The sequence below is a fragment of the Canis lupus genome, chromosome 36 (assembly GCF_011100685.1).
Source record: "Canis lupus familiaris isolate Mischka breed German Shepherd chromosome 36, alternate assembly UU_Cfam_GSD_1.0, whole genome shotgun sequence".
Lineage (NCBI taxonomy): Eukaryota > Metazoa > Chordata > Mammalia > Carnivora > Canidae > Canis > Canis lupus.
The window spans coordinates 10,124,054-10,146,010 of NC_049257.1; the positions used below are offsets into that span (position 1 = coordinate 10,124,054).

The window sequence follows — 21,957 nt, forward strand, 5'->3', positions numbered from 1 at the left end:
TGTGACGTACTGTCTGTGGGTCACAATAAAACACGTTCATTGGTATAAACCAATTTTCTATAGTAGTCCTATCTTCTTTTTTGGAGGCCTTTTGAAAAAAAAAAAAATCACTAGGCATCGTTAACTCCAATTCCAGCATTTTTGATCATTTTCCTGAAGCTGAAACACAGACTCTGTAGTTACTGATGCGAAAAACCAACCTGAGAAGTTAGACATTCTTATGGATCTATTAAATCGACAAAGTCTACAAACATTTAGTCAATCCGTCCCTATGCTATTTCACTAATCACTTTTGGAAGTTATGGCTTATTAATTATAGCTGCGGCTCATCTCACTTCAAATTTCATTCACAATGTTGCCCACACACAGTCTGTTGATTTTTCAAGTGCTTATAGATACTAAACCGCAAGGCAGTGTTTTTGAAGAGGTAAGTGAATAGAACTTGCTAGTATAAATGTACTCTAGTCCACTGCAGAGTGATTTTAACTTTAGTGAAGTTGAAGCACTTTGAAAATCTGGGGGGGGGGGGGGGGGGGGGAAGGGAAGGGGAGGGAGTACCATTTCAATGTATGAATATAAAAGACTACAGATTTTTTTTTTTTTTGTATTGTTGCAGTCTTTTTCCTTCTTAAAGTCTGTGCAGAATTGTGAACTCTAAAGGCACTTGGTGCTGAACGCTATGGAGATTGGGAAACCTTGTAAAGCCTCTATTCTTCCCCACCGAACAGCAAAGCAGGGCTGCTCAAATGTCAATCCGTGCTTTGCCTCCCCAGGGTCGTCGCTGTAAGGCTCTATGTGGGAGGTGAACTCATTTATGCCACGTTTTTTTTAAATATATAAAATAAAAAGGATTCGGGTTGGGGAGGGGGGGTTGGGTTTTGGTGGGATTTCTTTTTTTTTTTTTTCTGGTTTCTTTCTTTCTAAGTGCAGGGCCACGAGGGGGTGGGGTGGGGTGGGGTGGGGTGGGGTGGGGTGGGGCGGGGGTCACCGGGCCTCCCGGCGCACAGCGATGGCAGAGGCGGGAGCCACCGGGAGCTCCCATTGAAACGGCGATGCTATTTATAAGGCGCCGGGAGATCGCGAGGTCCTGCCGCGCCGGCGGGAGCCAGCTCGAAGGGAATCGTCTTCAGAGACTTTCACAAACTTGGCCCCGCTCTGGGCACATGGCTCGCCCCCGGGGCCCGCCTCCTCAGCCCCCGCCGGCCGCCCGCGGCCACTCCCCCGCGCCCTCCGGGGCTGCCTACCTGTCTGCGGCGCGGCCGCGGGCCCCGGCCGGAGGGGGCAGGAGCGCCCGCGCGGGCCCCCAGGGAGCGGGCGCGGGCGCGGGCGCGGGCGCGGGCGCCGGGCCGCGGGCGTCGCCCCTCCCCCGGGCAGCGCCGCACACCTGGGCGGCCAGCGGCGAGTCCTGGGCGGCCGCCCGCCCCGCGGCGCCCTGCCCGTCCTGCAGGGAAGTGGTCATCGTCGGCGGCCGGGGCGCGGGGCGCGGGGCGCGGGGGCGCCGGCGGGCGGGGCGGGGGGCGAGGCCGGCGGCGGGAGGCGAGGCGCCGGCTCGGCCGCCGAGCGCGCTGCAGGTGCGGTGGCCTCGCCGCCTGCGCTCCGGGCCCGGGCGCCGGAGCCGCGCGGCCGAGCAGTCGGCGAGGCGGCGGGGGAGGGGAGGGGGCGGAGGAGGAGGGTGGGGAGAGGGGAGGAGCGGCCGGTGGGTGGGGGCCGCGGGCGGCGGGCGGCGGGCGGCGGGGCGCGGCGGGCGGGGGCGGGGGCGGGGAGGGCGCCGGGCGGGCCCCGCCGCCGGGCCCGGGACGCGCGGGGGGCGCCGGCGGAGGTCGCGCGAGGCCCGGGTCCCGCCGCCGCCGCCGCCGCCGCCGCCGCCGCCGCCGCCGCCCCGGGGGGGCGCCCGACGCGAGGCCGAGCCTGGGGCAGGGCGGGCCCGCGGCGCGGGAGGCGGGCGCCCCCGCGGGGCCTGGCGGGCGGGGCGCGGACCCAGACCCTTCGTGCCGCGGCCGCGACACCGCCCCAGCGGCGGGGCCGCCATGACAGGCCCCGCGGCTCGGCCCGGCGCCCCCCACGCGCCGCGCGCCGCCTCCCGCCCGCAGCCTCAGGCCGGGCGGCGGCGGGAGCGCGCAGGACCGTCCCTGCGCCGGAGGCACCTCGGGGGGTCCCGGGAGGTCGGGATGCTCCGCGAGGCGGGGGTCACCCGAGGGCGCCCGGGCCAGCGGGACACACGGGACTGCACTTGTAACGCGAGGCGCCCCCGCGCACCGCGCCCCGCTGCGCCCCGGCGACAGCCTCGCGGGTCAGGTGCGGGCCGCATCGCACGGGCGCGGAGCACGGGGCTCGCGGGCTTGCCCGACGTGCCCCCAGCCGTCGGAGCCGCGGCGCTCGGAAACGCGGGCTGCTGGAAACGGTGCGGCGGGGCCGCCCCCGGGCTTCCCCCGCGTGGCTCACCTGCGGGCACCCCCCGCTGGAGGACGCGAGCCGCCTTCTGAGGCCGAGTCGGCGGTCGCTGCTCCTCAGGGCACACCTCGGCCGTCTCCGCCCCTCAGCAGGTAGGCACTTCAGCGCCTTCCGTCAGCACCACACCAAGGGCAGCGGTGGCCCCCCTCAGGGCGCACCGGCAGCTGCCCCTCGGGGCACACCTCTCAGCAGGTAGGCACTTTAGCACCTTACATCAGCACCACACCAAGGGCACAGGTAGCCCCCCCCTCGGGGCACACCTCTCAGCAGGTAGGCACGTCAGCGCCTTACGTCAGCACCACACCAAGGGTAAGCCCGGTCCGGGAGGTATGCTGAGAGAGACCACACTGACGCTACCTTGATTACAGTATATTGTTATAATTGCTCTAATTATTAGCGACGATCGCCCATCTCTTACTGCGCCTAATTTGTGAATTAAAATTCATCACAGGTATGTACGTACAGGGAAAACACACACGTAGTATATACGTGATCCGCGTAGGCGGCGCCGTCTGCTATTATCCAGGATTCCAGGTACCCACCGAGGGGCCTCGAAATGTATTTCTGCGCGTAAAGGTGGACTACGGTGATTACACCATGCTCACCCCCCGGGGGTGCAGCAGGCCCCCTCAGAAACCCTGGGGGCTGCTCTGTTTCTTCTTCCCCCCCAAGCTCCCCCATCCCCGTGCGCTGTGGAGGATTTCCAGATGTTTCACACCCTCTTTGTTCTTTGACCAAATTAGGTAATATCTGTCCCTGGCATCCGGTTCGCCAGGTTTTGGTAACCTCCGCAACCCCTGCCCAGGGAAGGGCCGGCAGTGCCTCCTGGAGAGGCGAGCGGAACCCTCTCTTCCAGCCACAGACACACACCGCGGCACCAGCCACCGCTAAAAACCAGGGCTCGCGAACACCCAGCCCGTGAGGACACCGGGCTACGCCACAGAAGGGAGATCTTCAAGTCCAAGAGCTCGTGGAATCCAAGTTCTTCATTCTTCCGACGTCAGAATTAGGACCCAGTAAAGAGCAGTATCAGTCCGGGTGCCACGGTGGGTATAGTCTCCAGGAGACATTCAAGGAACCGTGCAGTAGCCACCCAAGGACAGAAGGGTGGTCCTCCTGAGGGATACCATTCCTAGTACTCATCACGACAGAAGTTAACACGTATGGATGCTGTGAGCCAGGCAAAGCCCTGGCTCCCATCCGGGTCCCTGAATATGGTCTGTGAGCTTTAAGAGTTTCATGTAAAACCATGCAGTTATATTGAGGCCACTCCAGCAAACTAGAAAAGAGGTTATATATTTGCAGAGAACTTGAACTAAAGACATAACTCCTCCTCCTTCCCCCTCTAAAACGGTATACGCTGGGCATCTAACAGGAAGGGGAATCCGTGGTTAAAGTTTGTGCCCACCCTGCTCCCAGCAACCAACTCACTCTCTCTCTCTCTCTCTCTCTCTCTCACACACACACACACACACAAAGAGCAGGCTGTCTTTTTTGTCGCAGAAAAGGGTGGTTGAAAACTGTTTATATCTTCGGAATCACTGGAGTAATATTTCCCAATAGTGTGTCCTGCTCTACTTCCCAGGATAAATGTTTAACCTCAAGAAAGAGTATTCATTTGTTGGATTGAGATCTCAATCGTGTCTCCCCTCTCCAGGCATTTTTCTCGTTTAGTGAACATCCAAGGAGTATCCATTTGCAGGCTTTATGTTCCTTCTCTAACCCCCATGGCAAAAATTATAACGCCTGAAGTCATCAGGGACGAAAGCAAAACGAACAGGTCTCTGAGGGATGGGAACTTAAATAGTTGTGTCTTGTAGACTGGTGTTAAATATTGAATTTGCATCTAGAGACCTTGAGGCTCTGTACCAAGAACTACTAGAATTAGCTCATTCACATTTCTGAAGCAAGCCAACAAAAGAACTAGTTTTTCTCCCTAAGAGGTTTACAAAAAAATAATTCTAGGGATGCCCAGGTGGCTCAGCGGTTGAAGGTCTGCCTTGGGCTCAGAGCATGATCCTGGGGTCCCGGGATCAAGTCCCACATCAGGCTCCCCGCACGAAGCCTGCCTCTCCCTCTGCCTATGACTCTGCCTCTTTCTGTGTGTCTCTCCTGAATTAATAAATAAAATCTTAAAAAAAAAATAATTCTAAACAACTATGCAATCTAAAAGCAGAATACTATGAGACCTGGTACAGTCTAGAAGGATACAGAGGCATTTTTTCATCAAAAAGGAAGTCGTAACGGGAGATTTTCCTTCCCATAACTAACAAAGATTTCTGAAACCATGAGGCAGATGTGTTGGGGCCAAGATTTCTGTAACACTACGGTATCTTGGTACCAAGATTTCTGAAACATTAAGATATCTTGGCACCACGATTTCTGAAGCACCAAGGCAGGTATCTTGGGACCAAAGACTGGATCCTCCCCTGTTGTCCCTTTTGACTTGAACCTGTAAAATGGCAAAGGAAGCAGTTTGCCTTCTGACCCCTCTCCCACTGTCTGCCCCTTTGCTCCTTCCCTTCCTTTCTCTCCCTAGGGATCCTAGCCTTTCTACCCTTCAAGGAAAAGGTGACTTCCCTGCTCTACTACTCTCCCTTCCTTTACTCATCAGTTCAAATTTCTGAACCCTTTTTGTTGAGAAAGATGACATACATCCAGAAAAGAAGTTCACACACAAAATTGTATGATGACTTATCACTAGACAAACACTGATGGCAGGTCATGAATTGCAGTCAGCCTCGAAAAGCCCCTCCCTCCAATCCAGATGTTCATGGTAATTGGCTCGACTTGATTCCCTTAAGGTTTTATTTACAATATTCTTTTTCAAGTAGCTGTAGCTCTTTCATTCTTCTATTGTATGTGACTACCACAGTTTATCCATTCTACTGTTGGTAAGCATCTGGACTATTTCCAGCTTCTTACTATTATTAATGCTGCTGCGAGGAACATTTTGTATATGTCTTTTGATGCACATGTGTATATATTTCTGGATGGTATATATGAGTGGCACTGTGAGGTCATGGTACACATATGTTCAGCTTTGGTAAATCTGCTAATTTCTCAAGTGAATTGTACCAATTTCACCCCCTGGCAGCATAAGTTTCTACAGCTCTTCACATCCTTAAGGATTGGAATATTACTCAAATTTTCACAATAGACATTCTGGTTGAGTATGTAGCCTTATTTCAGACCTTTCCTGATGAATAATGAGGTCGAGTACTTTTTCAGGTGATTATTTGCCATTTGGACATCCTCTTTCGTTAAGTACCGATTCAAGTCTCCGCCCATTTTTATGTTGCCTTTTTTTTATTCTTTTATAGGAGTTCTTCATATATTCTAGTTACCAGATCTTTGTTAGTTAGATTTGGTAAGTATATTCCTCCATTAGGTGTCTTCCATCTTGTAACTCTTAATGGTATCTTTTGACAAATAGAGGTTCTTTTAAGTATTACATAGCCAAAGTTATTTTTTATAGCTATTAGTTTATATCCTGTTAGAAATTTTCTGTATCTATTCCAGAAGTTTATTGTTTTGCCTTCCACAGTTAAATCTGTCATCCAACAAGAAGGATATTTTTATCCCAGGGTAGGAAAAGTGTGAAGGTGTGAGGGTGTAAAGATATTTCTTTTCCCCATATAAATAGGTAATTTTTACAGCTTCATTCATTGAAAGGATTTTCCTTTCCTTACAACTTTCCAGTGACTCTTTTGTCATCATTTAATAGTCCACCTGTCCGGGACGTTTTCTGGGCCCTCTCTTCTACTGCATTGGTTTACTTATCAGTATTTATACCAAAATTGCATTGCCTTAATTACTACAATGTATAAAAATTCTTAATATTCAGTAAAGCAAGGTATTTTATTTTGTTCTTCAATTTATTAATTTTAGAATTAGCTTCACGAGTTTTACAAAGAGCTGCTGGGATTTTTTTGTTGGATTGCAACACATCTATAAATCAGTTCAGAGAAAAATAATATTTAAAAAAAATAACATTCTCAATCCAAGAAATTGCTGTGTCTTTCCATTTGGTGTATCTTTAATTTGTTGCAATGATATTTTATAGTTTTCTGCATAGATACTTTGCATGTATTATTAAACATGCTCTTGGATATATGATATATTTATTTGGGTACCTTTTTAAAATTTGATTTTCTATGATCTTTTTATCCACATCATTACTTCCATACATTAATTTTAAAAATTTAACTGAAAACATTTTTAGGTTTTCAATATACATGAATGACCATATACTATTTATGCATAATAATGACAGTTTTATTTATGTCTTTCTAATTTTCATATCTTTTATGTTTTTCTAGCTTTACCACACTGCTTAGGAATTTGAGTACAATGTTGAATACGAGTGAGGATAGCACAGATTTTAGTTTTATTGTTGATCTCAAAGGAGTAGATATTAAATAAAATATTGTCATACCTTTGTCATAGATATCCTTTATCAGATAAGGGAGGAGGTCTCCTTCATATTGCTTTTTGCTAAAAAAAAATTGGAGGTGGGAAGGGGCAGAGAGAGAGGAGGAGAGAGAATTTCAAGCAGACTCCCTGCTAAGCAAGGAGCCTGACTTGGGGCTTGATTTCACAACCCTGAGATCATGACTTGAGCTGAAATCAAGAGTCGGCCATTTAACCAACTGAGCCACCCAGGCACCCCCTGCTAATAATTGTTAATCAGGAGTGGATATTGAATATTATTAAGCTGCTTTTCTGCATCTACTGAGTTGATGGTTTGCCCCCTTGGTTCTAGTAAACCAATGAATAATGTTGACTTTTTAAATGGTAAACTAAACTTACATTAACAGTATAAACCCTACTTATTCTTGCTTATATAGTTTTGATCTTTAAAGTTTTTGTAACTATGTTCATGAGTCAAATGGTCTGCAGTTTTCTCATAAAAAAGAAATATATTCATTTATATATAAAATACATATAAAATAAATATTAAAATATGTTTTATTAAATATATAATATATTTAATAAGGTATTATTAAATATTTTATATTAAATAAATAATAAGGTTTTTAAGATTTTACTTTTTTTGAGAGAGAGAGGAAAAGAGAGCAGGGGGAGGGCCAGAAATAGGAATAAGCAGACTCACCACTGAGTGCCAAGCAAACTCAGAGCTTGGTGCCAGGACCTTGAGATCATGACCTGAGCTGAAGTCAGATGCTTAACCCACTGAGCCACCCAGGCATGCCCCTCTCATAATATTCTTATGAGGTGTTCATATAGGGTTATGATGGCCTAGAGATAGGAAGTGGTTTTTGTTTTTCTTTCCTCTAAGGGTATATATAACATTGGTGTTATTGTTCCTTAATTATTGATATAATTTACTTGAGAGCCATATGACCCTGTGGTTTCCTTTGTGGGAAAATGTATAATAAATGATTTAATGTCTTTAATAGTTATAGGACTATTCTTAATTCTTATTACTTCTCATGTTGATTTTGACAAGTAGTATTTTCTAGGAATCTATCTTGTTCATCTAAATTTTCAAATATTTTAGCAGAAAACTATTCGTATTTTCCTTTTACATTTTTAATACATAAAGGATTTATTGTTTTGCCCTACTCTTTATTCCCTAACATTGAATATTTGTGCCTTCTCTTTTTTTCTTGATTATATTCACCAGAATTTATCAATTCCAAAGCTTTCCAGGAATGATCTTATTGTTTGTTTCTGTTATATAAATAATATAGAATAAAAATAAGTAATATAAACAATATAATTGTTTACTTCTATTTTTATCTTTCCTATTTCCTCTTTCTATTTTTATCTTTCCTATTTTCCTCTTTCTATTTTTATCTTTCCTATTTTCCTCTATTTTCTTTGGTTTTATTTGCTCTTCTTTTTTTTTTTTTCTCTAAATTTTTTACATTGCAGTGTTTAGCTCTTTGATATTTAGCTTTTCATATTTTTTTTAATATTCACATTTCCAAACATATATTTCCTTCTAGGTATGACCATAGCTGTATCCCTGAAGTTTTAATCAGTTATATTTTCATTACTATTCAGTCCAAAATGTTTATATTTCCGTTGTGGTGGTGTTTTTCCTAGCCGTCTTTATATTTTGTTCTTTTTCTAATAGATAGCTTAATCACTTTGTTGTTACAGAATATAATCTATATGATTTCAGTCCTTTGAAATTTGTTGAAACTTGCTTTATGACCCAACATATGGTCAATATTTATAATATTACATGTGCGCTGGAAAATAAGGCGTTTTTTGCAGTCCTTGGGTTTACTGTTATATATAATATGTCCATTAGCTCAAACATGTCAACCACGTTGTTTACATTCTCTGTTTTTGTACTGATTTTTTGTTTGTTGTATCATTTTCTGAGAGATGTTCTACTACAATCTCCCACACTGTGAATTTCTAAATTTATTTTCACTCTGTGTGTTCTATTGTTGCTGTGTCTTAAGACTGTATTTTTAGAGGTTAGTTTAATGTGTTACATGCAAAACATGTTGCGGCATGTTAGAATGATTGGGTCTTCATGGTAAATTGAAGCAATTAATATGTTTAAATGGCCTCCTTTACTTCAAGTATCTTTTCTGCCTTCAAACATCTTCAACATCTGTCTGATGTTAATACGGTTTGGTTGATGTTTTATGGACTTTTTTTTTCCATACTTTGTGTCATTTTTCTTTAACTTCATGTTTAAAAGTGTCTTTTGTGAATAACATATGATTAGGGCTTTTTGCTCATTTGATTTTTATCCAATCACATGATCATTGCTCTTAATTGAAACATTTAAACATTTTGGGTTAAATCTCTGTCCCATTGACTGCTCTCTCCTTATCTATTTCTGTGTGCCTTTAATCCTTTTTACTTATCTTCTTTTGGACTATTTCATATTAGTTCATCTTTACCCCCTCTGTTTATCCATTTGTCCCATCAGATCCACTTTCCATACTTTTCCACCTGCCCTGGGCTGTAGGAAGGTCAATTTTATGGATGACATAAAAGTAATTCCTTGCTCTCTGATATCTGGTTGGTTTTGTTCAAAGGAAGCCACCAGCAGGAGATTAAACAGTGAGGAGAATATGAAGTTGGGATATCTATTCTCTTTTCCACTATCTGCCAAGTTGCACAGTCCACTGCTTGTGTAGGTGTTACTTGACCCTCCTCATAGGACTATATGGAAATTTCAGGCTGGGAGAACTGCACAAATGCTGTTACTGCTGTTGCTGTGAGTGACAAATTGTCCCTTATCTCGGACCCAGGAATCTTGTGTCTTCAGCCAGGGCCCTTGAAACTACAGTAGAATAATTTTTCAGCTTGCAATTCAGTCAAGTAAAATCTCAGACCCTTCACAGTTCCTGACACAATAGAGTTCTACACTATCTCCTCTTGTTGTATTTTGTTTTGTTTAAACTTGTTCACATCTTTATGAGGAGCTCCTTTATTAAGGTCTCTTAAAATGACCTAGCTTGAGTATGCCATCTCTTTCCTCGTTTTTTAAGTTGGAAGTAATGTACATTTTTACTATTCATTCAATGATTCTATCAGAGATTACAACATATATCCTTGATTAACCAAAATACATTTGTTTAATTTAACCAACTTTCCAGGCAGTGCAAGGATCTTAGAATACTTTATCTCTATTTACCTTTCTCTCAACTTTTATGTCACTGTTTTACATATGAATCTCTGCCTGTTTTGTATATGTGTATTGTGTCTTCATAATATATCATTAACATTATTTTACACAGTCAATACTCATTTGTTTTTACTCATATGTTTACCTTATTGTTGGTCTTTATTCTTTCTGAAATCAAACTTTAATCTACAATTTCTTCTAATGAGTCTACTGGTGATTAATTATCTGTTTTGTTTGTTTGAAATGTTTTTATTTTACCTTTACTTTTCTACGTATAACAACTATATTGTTATACCATACAATTCATCACTTCAAGGTACAATTCAATGGCTTTTCATATATACACAGATTTGTGCAGCCAACATTACAATCAATTTTAAAACACTTTTATCACCCCAGAAAGAAACCTTGCTCATTAAAATGCTCTTAATTTTACCGATGCAACCCAAGTAATCACTCGTCTATCTTCTGTCTCTATAGAGTTTCTTAATCTGGACATTTCATATAAAATGAATCATACAAAATGTGGTCTTTTATGATTGGCTTCATTCACTTAGCTTAAGTTTTCAAGGTTCATGAATGTCGTGGCATGTATCAGTACTCCATTCCTTTTTTATTGAGGAATAATGTTCCGTCATATGTATGTATATTTTGTATCCATTAATCAATTGATTGATATTTGGATTTTTTTTTCATTTTTTGGCTATTGTGAAAAGTGCCACAATGAACATTTGTGTACAGAGTTTTTGTTTCTCTTTGTAACTTCAGAGCTGTATGATTGTTCCTTGTTTAGTCACTTAAAGAACTGCCAGAATATTTTCCAGACTCTGTACCATTTTATCTTCATACCAACAATGTATAAGAGTTCCAGTTTTTCCCCATTCTCTTTTTTTGTTTGTTTTTGTTTTGTTTTGTTTTTCCCCATTCTCATTACCACTTGTTATTATCAGTCTTTTCAGTATAGCCATTCTAGTGAGTGCCACGTAATACCTCATTATGATTTTGAATTTGCATTTTCCAGAGAGTTAATGATGTTGAACATCCTTTCATGTGCTTATTGGCCATTTATATATCTTCTTTGGCGATATGTCAGATCCTTTCCCCACTTTTGAATTATTTGTCTTTTATTATTGAGTTATAAAAATTCTTTACATGTTCTACATTCAAGTTTGTTATATTTGTGACTTGCAAATATTTTCTTCCATTTTGTGGATGTCTTTTTCCTTTTTTGATGATGCCTTAGAATCACAAAGTTTTTAATTTTAATAAAGTCCAGTTTTTCTCCTTTGATACATATGCTTTTGGTGTCATAGCTAAGAGGACCAGGGTCACAAAGATATACTCTTATATTTTATTCTAAGAGTTATAAAGTTCTTGCTTTTATATTTAAGTCTATGATACATTTTTATATATGATGTGAGAAAGGAGTCCAACTTTTTTCTTCCATATTTGTATGTCCATTTGTTTCCATTATCATTTATTGAAAAGACTAATTTTTTTCATTGAATTGTCTTGAGATCCTTGTCAAAAGTGAATTGACCATGAATATGAGGGTTTATTTTTGGACTTTCAGTTTTAGTCCATTGATCTACCTGTTTTTCTTAGGTCACTACTACACTATTTTCACTATTATAGATTTGTAGGAAGTTTTGAAATTGGGAATTGTGAGTTTTCCAAATTTGTTCTTTTTTTAAGCTATCCTGGGTCCCTTGAATTTCCTTTTGAATTTTATTTTATTTTATCTTAAGATTTTATTTATTTATTCATGAGAGTCACAGAGAGAGAGAGAGGCAGAGACACAGGTAGAGGGGGAAGCAGGCTCCCTGCAGGGAGCCTGACATAGGACTGGGTCCAGGATCATGCCCTTGGCTGAAGGCAGCGCTAAACCGCTGGGCCACTGGGGCTGCCTTCCTTTTGAATTTTAAAGCCAACTTGTCAATATCTACAAAGGAGCCCGCTGAGGTTTTCCTAGGGATTGCACTGAATCTGTGCTTAAATTTGGGGAATATCAAGTCTTTTAATCCATGAACATGGGATATCTTCCCATTCATTTAAGTCTTCTTTGGTTTCTTTCAACCACATTTTGTAGTTTTCAGATTATAAATGTTATACTACTTTTCTTGAGTGTATTACTAAGTAATTTTTGTATACTTATCTTGTATCCTGCAGCCTTGTGAAACTCATTTATTAGTTCTAATAGTTTTGGGGTGTTTTTTGCTGTTGCTCTTGGTGGATTCCTTAGGATTTTCTATATACAGGATCATGTCATTTGCAAATAGAGACAACTTTAGTTCTTATTTTCAATCTGAATATCTTTTACTTTGTCTTTTTTTTTTCTTTTCCTCTTCTTCCTCTTTTCCTTCTTGTCCTCCTCCTTCCCCTCTATTGCTCCTCCCTCTTCTTCCTTCTCCGTCTCCTTTGCTTCCTCCTCTTTCTTTTGTTTTTTTTTTTCTTTTACTTAATTGCTCTGACTAAAGCCTTCAGTATAATGCTGAATAGAAATAGTGAGAACAAATATCCATGTCTTATTTATTATCTTAAGGGGGAGTATCTGATCTTTTAGCCTTAAGTAGGATATTACCTGTCAGTTGTCATAAGTGCCTTTTATCAGTTAAAAAAAGTTAACTTCCATTCCCCCACTTTTTCAGTGTTATTATTATGAAGGAGCATAGGATTTTGTTTCTTATTTATTCTTATTTATTATAAAAGCAATTTTACTTCTATCCACCCTCTCCCTTACTCTTAAGATGTTCTTTTATTCTGGGTTTTTAGCCAACTTCACCATGATGTACTTAGATGAGGATTTCTTTTTATTTATTTCTCTTGCAGTTTGTACGTGGTCTTGAATTTGTGACATAATATATTTTTTTATCAATTTGGAAATGTTTCCATACATTCTCTCTGTAAATAGTGCTTCTTCTTTCTCTTTTCTCCCTTTCTGGGATTCTAGTTGTACATATCTTAGACCTTATCACTGTGCCCTCCTTGTTTTTTAACCTTTATTATGTATTACCAATGTTTTTATTTCCCCATGCTTTGTTCTAGGTATTTTTTCCTGACAGCTGAGTTCAAGATATTAATGAACTCATCCATTCATACATAATTTTGGTTATGTTTTTAGTTTCTAAATACCCACTGCAATTCTCATTCTTCTCTCTTATCTCCTTGAAAATAATAGGTGCTATTTAGAATATGTGTTTGATAATGTCCATATTTGAAGTTTCTGCTTCTCTATTGTGTGCTATTTCTATTATATTTTATTCATATACTGTCGCTTTGTGCACCTGATTATATACTTTTATTGCTTACTTGACATTGATTTGCAAAATGACTTAGAAATAATTGAAAGCCTAGGATGATGCTAGTAGCTTCCTTTAGAAAGGATTGTATTTGCTTCTGCCTGATTCCTGAAGGAACTAGCATTCAGGAGTTACCTCATCTGGAGATGACTCAAATGTAAGCTTTAGGCCCCCTAAAGACTTATCTACTCTGATTGTCTGTCGTTGCTAGAGTACATCCACTTGGTGACCCATCTCTCATCAAAGGGTATTAACCAAGACTCCTTTCTCCACTTTTATAGTGCCTTGTTGTCTTAGCTCTCAAGAGAGCATAAAAAGTTGCTCTACCTTTCCACTTTCCTCTATAATTGATAAAATGTTTCATTTGATCAAGCATTTTCATCAAATCTAAACCTATTAAAATAGGACTTTTGTAGTCTCCACCCTCCCAACTCCATGCTAGCTGTGACAGCATTGCAATTTGTAAATTGTGGAAAAGGCTATCTGAATTAAGAACCATACAGTTTTTTAAGTAGTTTTTAGAAGTTAAAGTCCACCCCTGAGTCTAAGTTCTTCTAAGATAGGGGTTTGCTGCTATGGCCAGCTAGTGCTGGACTTATTTCATAGGAACACAATCTGTTAGAGATCCCATTATCTTCTGGTAAGTCGTCTACTGTCACAAATGGCCATTTAAATAATCTTTGCACCTAGTTAAAAATGAAGCTTCTAAGAGCAATAATTGAGCTGACATGCAAAACTACCTGTACTTCTTATGAATTTATCCATTCATCTCCTCCCATAGTCTTCAGATGTTTGTCTTGACTCATGTAAAAATTGTGGCATGCTTATAAGTTCCTATAATGCCCCAATTAAGTCCCATTACTAAAAATGTTTCAGCAAATTTGTGATATGCCTGCCTGTGTTGCTCTTGCTTTGTGAGAAGAAATTTGGAACTCCAAAACTATCAGTCTGACACTTTTATGAGCTACTACATTCTATAGAATATCATTTTTTAAAAAGTGGAAAGAAAACCACAACAGTACTCCAGGGAGCATGCTTTATTCTCTAGCCCTGGAAGCATGATTTTTAAGTGAGTGCCTTTCAACACACCTGTGCCTGTCTTTATTAGATCAAAAATGTGCACTCTCTTAGTCTCCTGAATTCCAGATGGCTCACAGGGAGTCTGCTACCAACTTTTTAAATGAAAGTGTAAAGTACAGCTATTTTACATTTCAACTTTTATTACTTTCAGTGGCTGGATATAGTTCCTTTTTCATTGTTATTATTTTTTTAATATAAACAAATTAGGTATCTCTTAACATCAGTTCCAGCAGAGCCAAAGACTAGCCTTTGAAAAAAATGCCTTAAATGAACATCAGGATTAAATAAGGAAAATAAGGGGGGGGGGGAGGGGAAGAGAGAAAGAGAAAGAAAAAAAGAAGGAAGGAAGGAGATAGTGGCAAGATAAAATATACGTAAAAATTTACTTAAGGAACATTCTGCAGAAATTGAAATCTCAGGTAACAGTTTTTAAATCAGCAATGCACCATGGATTTGGCCTAAGGAAATCTGAAAATATGCCTGAAGAATACTGCTATATCTTTATTTCCCTCAGGAACCTCTTTTTTGCTTATAGTTCTAAGGAACTTGGATTTTCCAAGAAAATTAGAATGTACCTGCAGAGTTCAAATGCTTGTGTAAGAAAGCTCAGTGTATTGTAGTCCATTTACAATATTCTGCACTTTGTGTACAAATGCTTCATTTGGTTTTAGTTTATGTTCGTTTCCTTATCCTCAGCATTGGCTTTGACTTCTTTTTTGTATATTTTGGTTGTTGCTTTTATTTTTAATGTTATCTTACTGTATGTGTGCGGGCCAACCTCAGATGTTTTTGGAATGAACCTAGTGATGGGGAGATGAATATATAATAATAGCTATAATAATAGCTTATAATGATTACCGTGTACTCTACAGCTTTGTGAAGAGCTAAATGACCCACAAAGTGGGTATGGACAAAGAAACATTATTTTGTTAAGGCTATTTTGCTTTTGTATTTTCCCTTCTACTTATACCTAGCTACTATGTATTAGGGATCTCTCTTTTATTGGACACTCGAATACCAAAGGAATAGGAGGAAGCTAGAGGTAAGATTTCAACCTCTCTTCCAGTGCCAACCCCATATCACTATACCCATCTAAGGCCCACTTCCCATTTCTTCTTTGAATCCCCGAATGTCTCATAAGAGGATCTATCCAATGAGCAGATGATGCCTAGATAGGTATGCCTTTGCTTTAAGGATAAGATGGGCCATTCATTCCTTTCTTAAGCATTGATGCAGAAGGTACTGTCTAATGGGAATGGTGTTCTAATAGTAAGCTAAACCAGACCTTGTCTCAGCCTTCAAGAAACTTAGACAATATTTTAGCAAGCACATGATTTTATAGGAGTACAATTGACAACTTAGAAATAGGTATGAGAATAATGATATTTCTTTTGGCTCAATACTGAAATCTAGTCTTTAATGCTGAGCTGCTATTTTGCCTAATGGAAGATACTCAGTTGAGTTCATTCTTTCTTATCTACTGATTTCTTTTTGCCACATGAGGATTTATAAGTCATGCTCAAAATTTAGTTCATCATTCTCTCTTTTTTTTTTTTATCATCATTACCCCCAGCTTCACCACGAAGAGGGGAGAGGCCCTCAGGCCCACTCTCCCCTCTCTCCCCTCTGTCCTCTGCCCCCTCTGGGTCCCTCCTCTGCACTCCCTCCCACACCAGCCTGGGCCTCCCCCTTCTTCAGTCTTTGCTGCTCCTTCCCTCCTCCCTCTCCCCCCTGCACTGTTCTCCAAACACAGCCTCCCTCCGTGTTCTCCACGGTCCCTCCCTCCGTGTCCACTCTTACCTGAAGGAGAGCTAGACATCATGTCGTTCAGCCCTGCTTTTGCTACCCGGACCCTGACCCCACAGGATTCGGGCAATGGGCCCCAGATGCACATGCATGAACCCGAGATCCCACAGGTGTCCCCTGACTCTGTCTGGGGTACCTGCCTTGGCGGCAGGAATCCAGGGACACAGCCCTGGGCGGGCAGGAGCTTTGTGCACTCTGGCATCTGTCCTCTTCAGGCCCCCCTGTGCCCACTCTGACCCCCGGGGCACAGGCGGGCCGTGAGCCAGAACGTGGCATCCAGCTGGTCCCCTCGTCCGTGTTCCCATCGCAAGCAAGTCCACTCCCCAACGGGGAAGGTGGAAGCCTAATTTCCTTAACCGGTAGAGGAGGATGGCTTGTGACTGTCCTGCTGCCTCTGTGTTTCTCTGGCTCCACGACCAGCTCCGGGTTTGTGGCAGGTAGCCTGACCTCTCGCTGCACTTTGATGTGACCGTCGACATCGCTGGGAGTTTCTCATGTGCTTCTCACCATTTTCCTCCAACACATCTTGTGGTTTGGGGAGTGAGGAGGCAGGAGCTGTGAACCCAAAGCCGCCACCGCAGATTTAGGGGCACACGTTCACTAGGACAGTCCACTGATGGGCGAAGGCTGAGCAGGCCAGAGAGCGCAACACAATGAAACTGACTGGGCGGATCAGTGTAGACTCTGCTGTCCTGTCTGGCCCGGACCTGTGCACAGGAATCCAACAGGGCACATCACGCACAGCACAGCTGAGTCCTCGGCTGGGGCCACACTGCGCCTGCATCCTGGGGCCGGGGGCGGTTGTGCCTTAGATGGAGCAGCCGGGGAGAGACGCCCTTGGGACCCACAGCAGACGATCAAGAGCACGAATGCCCAACACAGAAAGTAAGATCACGAGAGTCATGTTTAGTTGGTGGAGTTTTTTCGTTTTTGTTTTTTGGGGTTTTCTTTTTCTTTTTTGCTTTTCTTTTTTTTTTGGCTGTTTCTCTCCCGCTTTAAGTGAATAAGGTCACACGTGAACAAAAGTTGAAAGCGTGGTACACGGGGACCTGGCTGCCTATATGTCCGTGCGTGTACGTATGTGGAACACTATCCGTGTGGGGTTGGCTTACAGAAGAAGGTGGCCCCTGTCTGTGACCACAATACCACATAACACTGAGGAAAACTGATAGTAATGAACATGTCACATCCGAATGCAGATTTCCCCAATTGTCCCAAAACTGTCTTGTGTAGAATTTTTGGATAAGATTAATTGGGTTTATACAGTTCATTGGCTGCTACGTCTCCACCTTTTTGACTCCTCTGATTCTAGAACATTCCTCCCACGTCATTGACTCTACGAAGCATCCAGTTGTTCTGCAGAGTGGCCTTTCTGTGTGGTGTTTCCCTATACTGCCTGGACACAGGGATGTAGGTCTGTGGGTCTGATTACCGGGTGTCCTAAGGGCAGAGCCGGGGGACTTGGTGTCAGCCACTGCACATTGCGTCACATTCAAGGCCCGTGGTGTCAGCACAGCCGTGCTCAGCTGTGCAGCTGGATTCAGGAGTGAACCCCACATGTACTCCCTGTAAAGCCACATCCCCATCACGGTGACGGGGGAGCCAGCGCAGGGCAAGCGCAGTCCCCGGGCGGGGAGTGGCAAACATTGCGTTCCCTCCTCTGCACGTCTGTTTCATCTGCATGTCTGCAGACTCATGAGCCTCTATTTCCTCGTGTTTTACAATAAACTGAGTCTTTACACGTCCATGCTCAGCACCAGACCCTCCTGCATGTGGTTGTTCCCACCAGAGCACCTCCCACATCCCATCACACAGCACTGGCTCTCCCCCTGGACTCTGCCTGCCTCCTGTCAGGGACCGGCCCTTTCTGTGATGCAGCTCCAGTGGGAGGGATGTGCCTGTGATGGCTAAGTGATCCTTCGGTGACAACAGAGGGTGTTGAGCTGTACAGTCACATGCGCTATGTGGGATGTGTTCTGAGCGGCTACAACAGAAGGCTTCTATTCGAGCCACAGTCCTGTACATAATGCCCAAGATTTCCAACTTTCATTGGAAAATCAGTCATCATACCACCAACCAGGAAGATCTCAAACCAAATGAAGGACAGTCAGTAGACACCAACGTTGAGATGACACACACATTAGAACTACGAGAGAACAACTACTATGAGACATACCTTGTGCAGAGATCTATACCGGGGATTTCCATCCCTACCTGTAGGATCCATTGGAAAATTTGGGAACGTCGTCTGCAAATTCTTTAGGAAGCTGAGGAAAATAGATGGGTATCATTCAGGAGCTTCCTTTGACTTGATATCCCAGGTGCCATCTCTCCATATACATATATGAAGAAAGAAAGTCTATTTTCCTGTTTGAAGGATTGCCCCATCTGGCTATTAGAGCCCAAGACCATCAAAGATTTGAGTCTTTTCCCCCCTTCTCATTCTAATTCCATGTGGCTACCAGTTAAACCATGTCAAGTAGTCAGTTTGTCGGACAGTTGCAATCTTTAATATAAATAAGAAGCTACTATTCTGATTTTATATGTCAGCGTTAGAGACATTTTTAGCAAGAGTCATATCTACTAATACAATCAATTTCAGGTCAAAGTAGAAGATTAGACTTGGGTCTGAGGTGAATTTAGACTCTAGAACTGTTAGTCCTGCAAAGGTAGGGACTATATTTATCTTGTTCATTACTCTCTATTTTAGAGTACCTGGTCCTTAGCATTTAATATATCTGAATGAGTGAAAATTCTATCTTCGTAGGCCACTGAGAAGTAGCCACTCAATTGTCTTCTCTCTTGGTGGCATCAATTATATCACACAATTTCTTTTGAACTTCTTGGTAGGCTGTAGTATTCTCATTTTATAGATGTCAAAAATTAAAGTAGTTAAATAAGTTTCCTGTTGTCACAAAGCTAAAGAATGAATTTGGAACCTTGATGTAGAGAAGTTCAAAGCCCAAACCCTTTCTGTTACATCATGGAACCCATGGGAATAAATCAAACTAAATAAATCAGAGATCACAATTAAGCTGGCACTATCAGGTAAAGCTTCTTGGAAAAGATTTATTTGAACTAGGATTTAAAGGTTGTTCAGCATTTCAACCTAGATATCAGCGGGAAGCCTGGGTGGCTTAGTGGTTGCGCCTGCCTTTGGCCTACCTAGCGCATGATCCTGGAGTCACGGGATCAAGTCCCACATCAGGCTCCCTGCATGGAGCCTGCTTCTCCCTCTGCCTATGTCTCTGCCTCTCTCTCTCTATGTCTGTCTCTCATAAATAAATAAAATCTTTTTTAAAAACCCTAGATATCAGCAAAGCTAAAGGGGCAAGCTATTGCATATTATACTGGAGAAACATAAAGTAATAAAATCCAGCTTTAGTGTATAACTAAAAGTGATAGAATGGTAGGAAATGAATCCAGAGAAGTCTGACACATCATTAAATTCTGGAATAGCAGATTAAGGAAGTTGAACATCCTTCTAGAAGTAATCAGAAGCAAACAAAGTTTTTAAAGAAGATATGGAACATGATTAAAGCCATGCTTCAGAATGATAATTCAAATTTACCTGTTTCTCACTTGGCAGTAAGGAGACTAGTTAAGATGTTTTTAAAGATAATGCATGTGATGGCAGTAAGAGGAGAGACAAAGGATTCAAAGAACCGAGTCTCAAAGCAACATAGGTAGGGGAATTCTGTGAGCATTAACAGAAACAAGAGGATGATGTAGGAAGACCATGCATTTGATTTTGTAGACATTACATGTGTATTGTTTGTACTGCATCCAAATGTAGGTGGCCAGCAGAAAGTTGGAATGTGAGCCTGTAGCTTGAAAAGTCTCAGCTAGAGTCAGCTAGCTGAGGATTCTTCTGCTAGGAGGCAATAATTGAGATCACTGGGTAAATGCGATTATCAGAGGCAAGGGTATGAAAAGTAAAGAGTAAAGACTTGAACTAACCTCAGTCAGGAACATTTCGGGTGCAGAAGGAGGAAGAAGAAGCCTCAAAGTAGACAGAGAAGGCGCGGTCAAAGAGGTAGGTAGTTATTACTTCCCTCAGGGGGTTATTTCTGCTGGTTTCAAGACTGAGAACTACTGTCTTAGTTTAATGATAGAAAATGATGAAAATAGCTAGGAGGAAGTAAGTTGGTAAATATGGATTAGGCCAAGGCAAATTTGATGAGCTGAATAGAAATTTTTTGTGGCCATTTACTAAAAAAAAAATTTATTTTACAATGCTACTTCAAAGCTGCCTTATTTTGCCAAATTTTCTCCCGCTATTTTGAATTAAAGTAATAGGCAATACTAATGGATAATGGATTCCTAGTAAATTCTTAAAACATTCAGCCATATTCTTCTAAGCAATGTTTTGATTCAAATGTGAATTGAAATACTAGCAATTGATGTAATAGCAGACTTTGAAATGAAAATAGTCAATAGAATGACTTTATCTCAGCTATTAACGTACTCTTTCTAATATTTTGTCTCTGAAATGCTAATCCCCCTTTGCCCTCTGGTTTCCTATAGTCAGTAAATTAGATAATCTCATTTTACTTTTTAAAATTTCCAATTTGACATAAGTAACATTTGCTTCTCTATCCTTTCATAATGTTAAAGCCATGGAAATAATATTCTATCTACAGATATTTTCGATTGACAAGCATACAACATATTTCTACTGTTTCAGTATGTAATACTTTTATATAAGTAAACAAAAAGTGAAAAAGTATCTTTATTGTTCAAGATCAAAACTTGTTTCGTCTTAAAGGTGTGCATATTTCATAGCTTTCTGAATATATTTTGCTAATTTAGCCTAGTTCTTTTTGAATAATAAAGGCTTTAGAAAATTGCTTTTCAATTACAGAAAGAATTTTTCTTCAATTAATCTCTATTATTAACTTCAACTGACAGGAGAACCAGAGAAAAATCTGTGTAAATGCACAGACCATTTAGAAATTGTAATCTCTGTGTTGATTTGTTGTCATTTTTAAAGAACATTTTGATTGGCAAAAAATAAGAAAAGGAATCGATGTCGTAGTAAATATATTAGGAGAAGACAAGTAGAATAAAAATTAAACCAAAAAAAGATGAGAAATACCCAATGGAAATTTAACAGAATGGTCTCCAGAGTCTAATAATTCATTATTGCAAGGTGAAAATATCAAATCTCCTATTTGTAATTATTTCTTATCTGAAAAATAGAAAATAAGTTAAGCTGTATTAATCTTTTAATATAGATATTTACACTGGCACCCTCATTGCCTGTATTTATCAAGAAAGCATGGATCATATGATGTGTGTAAAGTATATCAATAGTATATGGTATTATCCAAAGGTCTTTAAGAATTACTCCATCCTTCTTGGGTTCCCTTTCAGTATTTTGCCATGTGTTGCAATTTCCTTGTTCCATTAAGTGAATTTAAAAATATTTTATTCTAAGTATTATAACCTTTAAATATTTTATAACGAGGAGGACAATGACCATGTTCATTTTGTTATACAAAGAAGTTCACTGGCTTTCTTGTTGAAGTGCTTAAAATGATTGTTTAATTAAAAGATAGGTTACACATTTTTCTCTTACACATTAAATAAGTGCTCCAAATTTGAACTTTGCTGCAGTGATAAGTGGGCCTCAATAGAATGTTACCTTGTAGATATTTTTTGAGAAAAGAAAGATTTTAATTCATCCCATCAAGA

The 21,957-nt window shown here is 41.6% G+C and overlaps 1 protein-coding gene and 1 long non-coding RNA gene across 17 annotated transcripts in view; one reads left to right on the forward strand and one right to left on the reverse strand.

The window, feature by feature from the left end:
• GRB14 (growth factor receptor bound protein 14) overlaps positions 1–18,483 on the reverse strand; it is a 131,387-nt gene extending 112,904 nt beyond the window's left edge. Inside the window, exon 1 of one of the 2 annotated variants that reach the window (XM_038584687.1) lies at positions 18,437–18,483. In XM_038584687.1, the coding sequence (XP_038440615.1) occupies positions 18,437–18,468 (32 nt within the window). In that variant the 5' untranslated portion in view covers positions 18,469–18,483. Of the gene's footprint in view, positions 1–1,244; positions 1,460–18,436 lie in introns of those variants that run through there. The other variant, XM_038584686.1, reaches the window with a different exon arrangement.
• The window catches only part of LOC102152414, an 85,306-nt gene continuing 65,721 nt past the window's right edge, over positions 2,373–21,957 (forward strand). For 9 of the 15 annotated variants that reach the window (XR_005384629.1, XR_005384628.1, XR_005384618.1 and 6 more), the window contains exon 1: positions 2,550–3,497. This is a non-coding gene — a long non-coding RNA (uncharacterized LOC102152414). The other 6 variants (XR_005384625.1, XR_005384619.1, XR_005384617.1 and 3 more) reach the window with 6 other exon arrangements.